This window comes from Amyelois transitella, chromosome 28 (assembly GCF_032362555.1).
Source record: "Amyelois transitella isolate CPQ chromosome 28, ilAmyTran1.1, whole genome shotgun sequence".
Classification (NCBI taxonomy): domain Eukaryota; kingdom Metazoa; phylum Arthropoda; class Insecta; order Lepidoptera; family Pyralidae; genus Amyelois; species Amyelois transitella.
This window is the reverse complement of record NC_083531.1, coordinates 3,295,131-3,306,078: the sequence shown is the minus strand read 5'-3', so window position 1 is coordinate 3,306,078 and position 10,948 is coordinate 3,295,131. Positions and strand designations below refer to the sequence as shown.

The following is a 10,948-nucleotide window of genomic DNA, read 5'->3' as shown; positions in this document are numbered from 1 at the left end:
TATTGTGTCATTGGCTGTGCCCGCGACTTCGTCCGCGTGGAATAGATATTTTGGGCATCATTGAAGCCCTCAATGATAAATAATTTCCCCCGTTTTTTTCACATTGTCCATTATTTCTTCGGTACTAATCATTGCAGCGTGATGTTAAATAGCCTAAAGCCTTCCTCGATAAATGGTCTTTTCAATACAAAAAGAATTTTTCAATTCGAACCAGTAGTTCCTGAGATTAGCGCGTTCAAACAAACAAACTTTTCAGCTTTATAATATTATAGTATATAGTATGGATGGTCTGTGATCATGGGTTCACATCCAATTGCCTGAATGTGCAGCAGGTGATTTACCGAAAATAGAAATGTAATTAATTAATGTAGCATCTGGCAACATTGTCGTAATTATTTTTTTTGTTGTCTTGTCATTGTCAATGTTAAGTCACGACAATATTAATATCTGTGATCCAACTCCACGTACTTCGTAATCAACCTTATGTATTCTACGGTATAATACAAATTTCAAACCTAAAAAATAATAGCTGGATTTTTTTTTAACTACCTTACCTTGTAAAAATAAATGAGAAACTTTCCAAGTTGTAAAACTGTAGAATTTATTTAATACTAAGTAAAGTACAAATGTGATTTAAATGTATAATACTAATGTTAGTGTATTATGATTCCACAAATTTCAAGTTCAAAGATAATCGAACTTAAATTTTCTCTGATGATTTGAATTATTTTAATAAGTGTAGGTATTCTGCAATAGAGACGAAATATCTCAATCAAATTCGTAAGTTTTTTATTTTGTTTTTTAGTTTTGTTTTTTATTATATTTGAGTTGATAGTTCCCGGCACTTGCAAATTGCCGGCCTCTGTGGCTCAGCGGTAGTACGCTTGCCTGTGACACCGGAGGTCCCGGGTTCGAATCCCGGCCAGGGCATGATGAGAAAAGCACTTTTTCTGATTGGCCTGGGTCTTGGATGTTTATCTATATAAGTATTTATTATAAAATATAGTATCGTTGAGTTAGTATCTCGTAACACAAGTCTCGAACTTACTTCGAGGCTAACTCAGTTAGTGTAATTTGTCTCGTATATATTTTATTTATTTATTTATGTATGTATGTAAATGCTAGGAAGATGAGAAACTATGAAATCAGGAGGTGGTAAAGTTTAATAAAGATCCTTTTTAACAGCTCTTCAACACAATTTGAATCTTGATTATTTTCAATGAATAAACAAAATGACTCTGCTAACGATGATAATTTATCATCTTTGCTGAGTTTGGAGGACCAAGGCTCGAGATTTATGCAAAAAAATATTGATGTTGTTGAAAGAGACAAACCGTTATGGAGCGTTCGGCAAAAAGCGTATGCTAAATTCCAATTAAAATCTTTGCAGAACAAAATGGATGAAGATGATAAAAATAAAATGATGAGTGAGTATTTTACATACATACATATGGTCACGTCTATATCCCTTGCGGGGTAGACAGAGCCATAGTCTTGAAAAGACTGAATGGCCACGTTCAGCTATTTGGCTTAATGATATGATTCTTTAGTCGCCTTTTACGACTTCCATTCGAAAGAGATGGAACCACACGGCACTATTTATTTGAGTACCTTATGGTTAATATATAAAATTCAGGCTTTAACTATTTTAGACAATGGTCTGGGTTCGAATCCTGGTCATGGCATGATGAGAAACGAAGTTTCTCTGATTCCCTATTTCTTGGATGTTTATCTTTATAAGTGTTTTTTATAAAATATAGTATCGTTAGATTAGTATCCTGTAAAACAAGTTTCAGAATTACTTTGAGTTAATAGAGTGATAGAGTGAAAATTCGTTTTTTCAAGTGTATTTCCCAATGACGGAATCAGTAAGTCATATAGTTGAACGTGGTTTTCATTAAAGACTTTCGGCTCAGTTTTCCCGCAAGGGATATAGACGTGATTAAATTCATGTAGGGAATGCTGTGATGTTAAAGAAGATGTATCTAGTTACAGAAATAGAAAAGGGTATGTTATTATGAATGTGGATGAAGCGAAGGAAGTATGCAGAGATCGTGGCAAGTGGAAAGAGGTAGTCTCTGCCTACCCTTCCGGGAAAGTGGCGTGATTTTATGTATGTATGTATAAATTCATGTATGTTATTATTTATGCCACCATTACATTTTTTTAGATGCTACTACTTCATGTCATATATGTAAAATAACAGTACCTCTTAAGTTTATGAACGAGCACATGAATAGTAAAAAACATAGAATATATATAAAAATAATTGACGAAGCTTTTCAGAGAGTGAAAAAGAATATCAATATTGTTAGCACACCTCAGTCTGTTAATACTAAATCAGATTCCACCTATTTTTGTGAAGTGTGCTGTGAAGCCATATCAATAATTGAGAGAGATATTCACCTAAAATCCATTGATCATGGAAAAGCCTTAAGATATGATAAGGTATTGGAGGGGTTCCTTATATTTTATGAAATGGGAAGTGCATATTTCAAAACAGAAGAAGGTAATGATAATTCAACGAATGATAAATGTGAAATAGATGAGGCGGTTGAAAATAAAGCCTCTGTTGACAAAGAGACACAAAATATAAGTTCTAGTGGCAAAGTGTTACGTCCATGTGATGTTGATTTAAACGAGAATGTGAGTCGGGAAAATAATATGACACCATTGGTTAAAATTGAAGGGACATTAAATAATAAATGTGCCAAGGATTCTCTTGAAACTGTGACCGAGGAAAACAATTTGACACTTATGAATGAACACATAAAAACACAGAATAGTAACAATTTGTCCATAGAATTTGATAAAACAAAGGAGCTAAAGTTTTATGTGGCGGTCTTAATAATAACATTCCCCGGTGTATTAGATATAGGAGTTATAAATGAGAATTTTGTTTTCATAAGTATTAAAGAAAATTGTGTGCAGATACATATCGATGATTTTAATAGTTTCTCAATAATTGATGATGAATTAGTATGTTTGTTGTGCGAGTCAGCCGTGTCGTCCAAACATATGCATATGTGGACGCTTAAGCACATGAAAAATGTTATGAGTCCTATTAATGACGAAAACTGCATAAGACAGGTATAATCTTTTTCGAATGTAATATATTCAACCTCAGACCGAACTGCCGTGCCGTGTGGTTCCCGGCACCAATACAAAAATGAATAGGACCACTCCATCTCTTTCCCATGGATGTCGTAAAAGGCGACTAAGGGATAGGCTTACAAACTTGGGATTCTTTTTTAGGCGATGGGCTAGCCACCTGTCACTAGTTGAATCTCAATTCTATCGTTAAGCCAAATAGCTGAACGTAGCCATTCAGTCTTTTCAAGTCTGTTGGCTCTGTCTACCCCGCAATGGAGATAGACGTGACCATATGTATGCATGTCAGACCGAACTGCCATCGGTTATGGTTCTTCTTCCTACTGGCTTTTAGTCCCGGTTGCATCCTCACCACTCTGGAGAGGAGCCCGGGGTACTCATTTGACGATGGTACCTGGATTGGGTGAGGTTTTTCACACGAAACGACTCCCGTCTGACCTCCGCAACCTTTGCAGGTCACACATCCAGTTGCATGAATATGCTGGTTTCCTCACGATGTTTTCCCTCACCGTAAGAGCATCGGTTAGTATTCAAACTAATGTACATCACTTCAATAAAACGCTATTGTTTACAGTTATACTTATTAATATGCCAGTGACTATTGTATTGTAGTAGTTTAAAATTGAATTGTTCAAAATGATATGCAAGTTCCCGGCACCAATACAAAAAAAGAATAGGACCACTCCATCTCTTTCCTATGGATGTCGTAAAAGGCGACTAAGGGATAGGCTTACAAACTTGGGCTTCTTTTTTATGCGATGGGTTAGCAACCTGTCACTATTTGAATCTCAATTCTATCATTAAGCCAAATAGATGAACGTGACCAATCAGTTTTTTCAAGATTGTTGGCTCTGTCTACCCCGCAAGGGATATAGACGTGACCATATGTATGTATGATATGCAAATAATAAATTGAAAATATTGAAAGGGTATCCAACTTAAAAAAACCTTGAAGATGATGACATCCTGTTGTAGGCATGACTATTTTCTGAGTTACATACATTAGTTTGTTTGCTTACCGATGATTTGCGGTAACTGCAGTGCAAGTGCCACTGGACTGTGTAACCATGATGCAATAGGGGTTAGGTACCCCTGGAAAATGGCAGAGGGAGTACATAGTCATACATACATATCTACATATCGTAACGTTTTTATCCTTTGCGGGGTAAACAGAGCCAACAGTCTCGAAAGACCAATAGGCCACTTTCAGTTGTTTGTCTTGATGATCGAATTGAGATTCACAGAGAGAGTAACAGGTTGTTAGCCCATCGTCTAAAAGAATCCCAAGTTTATAAGCCTATCTCTTGGTCGCCTTTTACGACATCCATGGAATATGAATTTATAAACAATAAAACTTTTTTTTTAAAACTTTGTATGTGAAGTGTTTATTTATCTTTTTTAGTCAAACCGAGACAAGAAACACTGTGTTATATGCAACGAAATGATAGGCAATGTCGCACTGCATAAACGGATGTCTACTTATCATTTGAAAAGATTAAAAAGTGCACTAGTTGTTAACAGAAACGTGAGTGACGACACGAAACTAGAAGCGACCTTACCTGATTTAGCCGCTAATAACCTCGAATCAAATGATGATGTAAAAGAAAATATACCGGATAACGTTCAAAAAGATTGTTTACACTACACGATGAGTTTAACGCATAACCCCAAAGACCTGTTATGTAAAGTCTGCGATAAAGTTGTAATCGCTACACCAAATAACGTGTCTGAACATGTCAATGGCATTAGCCATAAAAATAAGTATGATAAACTATTATCAGTCAATCGTTTGAGGAAGGTTCGCGACGGCTTCGCCTGCGACGGTTGTAAACTGTTTATAGCCCATGAGGACGAGATAGCACATGTAGACCTCAAATCTCACAAGAACAGCATGAAGAAACAAATAAAGAATAATCAAACGTATTGTGAAATCTGTTACTTTTATATGGACACGTATTTTTATAAAACTCACAAGCGGGGCCAGAGGCACAAGGAGAATGCGAAAGAAGATCGTGTTTCTAAACGTGTTTGTGTAGATACAGATAAAAAAGATTCAGATGTGACCGCACCTGTAATAGTCCAATCGAATATAAACGAAGACAGTGTTCAAACAAGTCCAAGAGAAGTAACTCCGTCCGTAACTGATACAGCACTTGAAACTAAAAATCAACATAATGAAGATAAAAACCTTCTTTATCAAATGAAAACTACACCTTTACCTTCTTGTTTGCTGTGTATTGTGTGCGAAGATGTTGTAACTAATGACACGAACAATATAACGATACATTTGAATGGACCGAACCATATTAACAATTATAATGAGTTATTAAAAATAAACAAAGTTGTTAGGAAAGACTCAGGTTTCCATTGTGATGCGTGTGATGTGGCAATACTGGATAAAAATGAGTTAGAACATATATTTGGCGGCCAACATAAAAATAATATTGGGGACAGGTCATTAATTCGCAGTGGTAACAGTAATGTCGTTTCAAATTCTCAGAAGATTAAGCCACCAGTTGTAGAAAGGCGATATCTGTTTAAAACGTCTGAAAACTCTAACGAATTGATGTGCACGATATGCAATGAAATAATTCCAAACAAAACTACCAATATAAATGATCATTCTAATAGTGAAAAACATAAAACTGAATATGAGAGTTTGTTAAAATTAAACAGGGTTTTTGACTTTGGCAATGTTCTGTTTTGCCAAGCTTGTTTGAAATACATTGAGTGTCAAAAAGAGATTTATCACATAAAAGAGCCTTCACACAAAGCTTCGTTGAGATTATTCAAGGCAAACCGATGTTTAAAATCTAGTAGCAATGCTACGTTTGAAGGTTATGAAGTATATTGTTCCATTTGCAGAACTTGGGTCGACGACTTTCGTTACGACGAGCACGAAATTAGTGAAAATCATGTATTAAATATAAAAAGAGTATCATTCGGTGTGCTAGATTTGCAAAAAGATTCACCAGAAACCTCGGAGAGTTGTTTGAAATGTAAATTGTGTGATTGTAATGTTCCAAATATGTACGCGTTTATATACGAGCATGTGAATAAATTTATTCACAAGTTACTTTTGCACCAGGCGCTGATTGAAAATGAATTATATTTCATAAACCAAGATCTTTGTTGCAAAGCGTGTATGGTAGCTATCAATATTGAAGATGATTTTAATCATATGTATAAACCGGAGCACCTGGAAAACTTAATACGTTTTCGTAATGACATGAATGTCAACGTAAAAAGTCAGGATTAATAAAAAAAATAAGATTTATTAGTTTTTCAAAATGACGAAATATATTGTGAACATGTGAAAACAAGTGTTTATATAGACAAAGATTTTTGATTTGATGAACATGCGTTTCTTGTATATAGTATTCTCATTATTTTTAACGATGAACAAATAAAGTCTATATCTATATCTACTTATGGATAGCTAATGCAAGTTTTGACTGGGTGGTCGAGTCACTAGCGTCGACCCATAAATCATATAAAATATACGATAGAAAATCACACCCAATTCAAAAGCATATTTTCGCTATCGAAAGGTTGTTGTGAACGTTCACTGTTCACAACAAAATGCTTTTAATTTTATAAAATATGCTAAAGTAATTTACAAGTTAGACGGCCAAACTAGGTAAATAATGTTCTGAGAAATTGCAGATAATAAAATTGTAATTTTTTTGAAGTAGTCACTCAAATACCATTTTAATATCTGTACCAAGTAGCAGAAACTTAAAGCCAATATTTTTAATAAATTATCAAGAATTTATTACTATTACCATCATAATACTTGTAAGTATATCTTGATGAGTAATTAAGTTTTTTAACAGTGTGTTATCTTTTATGTGCGAAAGTGTGGCCAAATTTACCCAAATTGACTGTAACTTAGGTAGGCCTAGGTAGGTAGATTATCTCTCTTTTTTGTTAACCTCGAGAGTTATTCATAAGACACGCCTTGTCAATATTCGCCAATTAGCTAAGTAGATATATCTTTTTCTAACTTATCGTATCGAGATTGTGCTCGGAATAATTTGGTCCAATATGTTTTTCAATTAATAAAAAAGATTTTCATTCATATCTAAACTAGAGGACGTCCGCGGCTTCGCCCGCGTAAAAAGAATAATCACCATTATTCTCTTGCCCGCGGGAATTTCGGAAAATCTACACACTTTAAAAACACAAAGTGCCGCCGGCAAATTTAACTTACTTCAGCGGTTTGGGCTGTGTGTTGATATGTCAATCAGCAATTCACTTTTTTTATTCACTAAGTTGTTTATAGCAAAGTTACTTTCCGCGTCTGTTCCTATAGCTGTATGTATGTATGCTAAGATCTTCAAAATACACACCGGATTTTGATGTAGTCTTTTTTTAACAGATGGAGTGATTCAAGAGGAAGTTATATATGTATAAATACCATGTGCTACCAGGGCGAAGCCGGGGCGGGTCGCTAGTTTCTTATATATTTCTAGATAAATTATTTTTGTTATGTTTGTAAATCGTTTGTAAGATGTTGAGTGGTTAACGGTGACAAAACACAACACAATGACAGTAAATGAATGAAAATCTTCATAAATTGCTGAAAAAGTTCAAAGGTCGTGTTCATACACATTCTAAGAGAAGTAGAAAATATGTAGGTTAGGAAAACTATACTTAGCTAATTGCCCCCCCAGGCCCGTAGCATTGCACGCGCGATGCCGGTTTAATCGCGCGTAAATCTATTTCTGTCCCGTTTCACGTCATAATTAAAAGCGAAACAGCTATAGTTTTTCGCATGACAGATACGGCGTCACGCGTGCCATTCTGGTGCAACTATATCGGACGAAGCGAACGTTGAAAGGGAATATCTGTTATTTTTCTCCCTTTCCGGCTCTGTGGTTAGTTGTATTGGAAGATAGAGAGAGGAGATAAAACATGTTTTTTCAATTTTGGTGGATAATGATGATGGCCGGAAATGAATGAATATAGAAAAGGGAATGTTAGTTAAATTTACATAAATAAATTTCCTTGTCAACTTGTATTTATTGTTAACTATGCGAGCTTCTTTGCTCTGTGATGTAATTAATGCGTAGGTAATGTGATAAAATCATGAAATAAAGTTATGTTTTTTTTAATGTTTTGTTTTATTTGGAATGAAATTCACATTTTGTATGAAGCAAAAAGTACGAGTAAGTAGTTTCAATTGCGATAAAGTCGTAAAAACAGTGCCTACCTATCGTTAAAATAATTCAATTATAATAAAAAATTACAATTTTGTGACGTATAACGCAATTTGGTTTCCTTATTATTAATCTTAAATAATTGCTAAACATTTCAAAGTTAACTTTTTAAAAAACCTACACTTTATAAATGTTCAAAAATAAAATAGGAGTATGTACAGTTTAGCTTAAAAAGTTAGGTAGATACACCATGTATAACATTTATGTATTTATAAGTTGAGTAAAAATCGGTAACTACTTACAAGGAAATTTTTAATATGAAAATTCATTGCTTCATCATTTTCACTTTTTTCGTTTTCCGTAAGTATATTATATCTACATATAAACATATAATCATGTCTATATCCCTTGGGGGTAGAGAGAGCCTGTTTGGCTCAATGATAAAACTGAGACTGAAATAGTGATAGGAACGAGGTGAAAAGACTGAAAGGCCACGTTATGCTATTTGGCTTAATAATAGAATTGAGATTCAAATAGAGACAGGTTGCTAGGCCCATCGCCTAAAAAAAGAATTCCAAGTTTGTAAGCATATTCCTTAGTCGCCTTTTACGACATCCATGGGAAAGAATGGAGTGGTCCTATTCATTTTATTGTATTGATGCCGGGAATCACACAGCACATGTATTTTATTTTATTTTTTTATACGGGACAAATTACACAGATTGAGTTAACCTCGAAGTAAGTTTGAAACTTGTGTCACGAGATACTAACTTAACGATACTATATTTTATAATAAATACTTATATAGATAAACATCCAAGACCCAGGCCAATCAGAGAAAGTTCGTTTCTCGTCATGCCTTGGCCAGGATTCGAACCCGGGACCTCCGGTGACACAGACAAGCGTACTACCGCTGCGCCACAGAGTCCGTCAAGAAGAAGTCTTAGAAATTGGTATAAAAAATACATTTTGTAAGTATACCAATTTCTAAGTAGGACCAAGCCCAACACATCAAATCGGAACAAGTTTCTGCCTTTTTTTATTTCAGCATACATAACATACATCGCCGTCATGTATGTTATTGGTATAATAAAGTATAAACTGTTACCTACTTAACTTTCAGTTTGCTGTTCTTATGATAACCTACCAGAACATGAAATTGCAATAAATCGGAGAGCGTACAATAACCCATATCACCCAGAGGACGATGAAATAAGGCAAAGTGAATCTAATGAAGAAACTTTCACTTTGGATGATATGTTTGATGAAGAAAATTTAGAATAAGTGCACGTTTTTGTATAAATTTATTTATTAATTAAAAAGTTTTCATTATTTACCGACAAATCTTAGAAACTGCATAGTAAATTGTAGTAGATTTAAGATACATAAGCACTTTTACCTGCTCACATACGTACAAACATATAGTCACGACTATATCCCGTGTGGGATAGACAGAGCCAACAGTCTTGAAAAGACTGATAGGCCACGTTCAGCTGTTTGGCTTAATGATAGAATTGAGATTCAAATAGTGACGGGTTGCTAGCCCATCGACTTAAAGAAGGATCCAAAGTTTTGTAAAAGCCTTTTTCTTAGTCGTCTTTTACGACATCCATGGAAAAGACATAGAGTGGCACTGTAGCGGCAGCGATGATTCGGCTCGACCGCCACCAAAGGGAAGATCTTCCGCTAGGCTAGGTGTTATGCCTAGGGAACCGCGCGACAGACGATGTTGTGTCGGAGGTTGTTTATAGCTCCAATCCGTGAAATCTTTGCTTGCGCGATTAAGGTTTATCGCTGTTTTTGACTGATAGCGTCGCGTGATTTTATTTTTTTATTTTTGTGACTTGTGGCGCATAGTTTTCGCCACATTACCATTCTTTTGGTGCCGGGAACCACACGGCATTACTTATTTCATTGAATAAAATTACAAAATCATTTTTTTGTACATAACACTTGGTAGCACTTCAAACGGGGACCATAATTTTTTTGTCAGCAGTTCATTTTACAATAATTAAGTTGGGTATGCATCGAAACGCTAACGTAAGTACGTGTCAACTTTTTTGGCAACATCTTCCAAGTTGGTATTAAACAATCTTCCTTAAAGGTCAAGCCTTTGGCAATTGCAAATTTGAAAAGCGAATCAGGAAAATACGTATTAGAAAAAAAAAGTGTCCTTGTCTGTTGTCTGGTTTTATTTACGAAAAAATTATCATGATGAATTAAACAAAGTATTTTTTTAAAACATTATTTTACATCGTCATACTCAGCTTCGCGCCTTAATTGTTTTCCAATGTTTTTGCAGGCACTGGCATCTGAAAAAAAAAGTTAACATTGTCACTTATGCCAGCCACTAAATACTTATATCTAAATCTCTATTAAAAAAAATCAAATTTATTATAATCAGAATTGTCTGTCAAATCTGTCACCTCATTTTCTGACTTATCAAGTTTTTTTTTTAAATGTAATCTCTAAATTATTTACCTATTATTTCTAAGCCATTATCGTCAACTATAACGGAGTTCCTGTTTCTGCAACGAATGAAGGCAAGCACTGGATCACCATCGTCCCGGTCGTATACCTTTTAAAAAACAAAAGTTATGAATAAATAAGTAATTCATCACTTATTTGACTTATTTCGTGACTAATGTATGTACATATAGTCACGTCTAGGTATA

The 10,948-nt window shown here is 34.7% G+C and overlaps 2 protein-coding genes across 2 annotated transcripts; both read left to right on the top strand.

Moving 5' to 3' along the window:
- Positions 1-1,139: 1,139 nt before the first annotated feature.
- On the top strand, positions 1,140-2,965 carry LOC132903567 (uncharacterized). The gene is made up of 3 exons (XM_060952146.1): positions 1,140-1,427; positions 2,171-2,908; positions 2,955-2,965. The coding sequence occupies exons 1-3, from the start codon at positions 1,220-1,222 to the stop codon at positions 2,963-2,965; spliced, it is 957 nt and encodes a 318-aa protein (XP_060808129.1). The 5' UTR covers positions 1,140-1,219.
- On the top strand, positions 2,922-6,514 carry LOC132903674 (uncharacterized). The gene is made up of 2 exons (XM_060952467.1): positions 2,922-3,090; positions 4,514-6,514. Exons 1-2 carry the CDS (start codon positions 3,019-3,021, stop codon positions 6,368-6,370), a joined length of 1,929 nt encoding a protein of 642 aa, XP_060808450.1. The 5' UTR covers positions 2,922-3,018; the 3' UTR covers positions 6,371-6,514.
- The last annotated feature ends 4,434 nt before the right edge of the window (positions 6,515-10,948 follow it).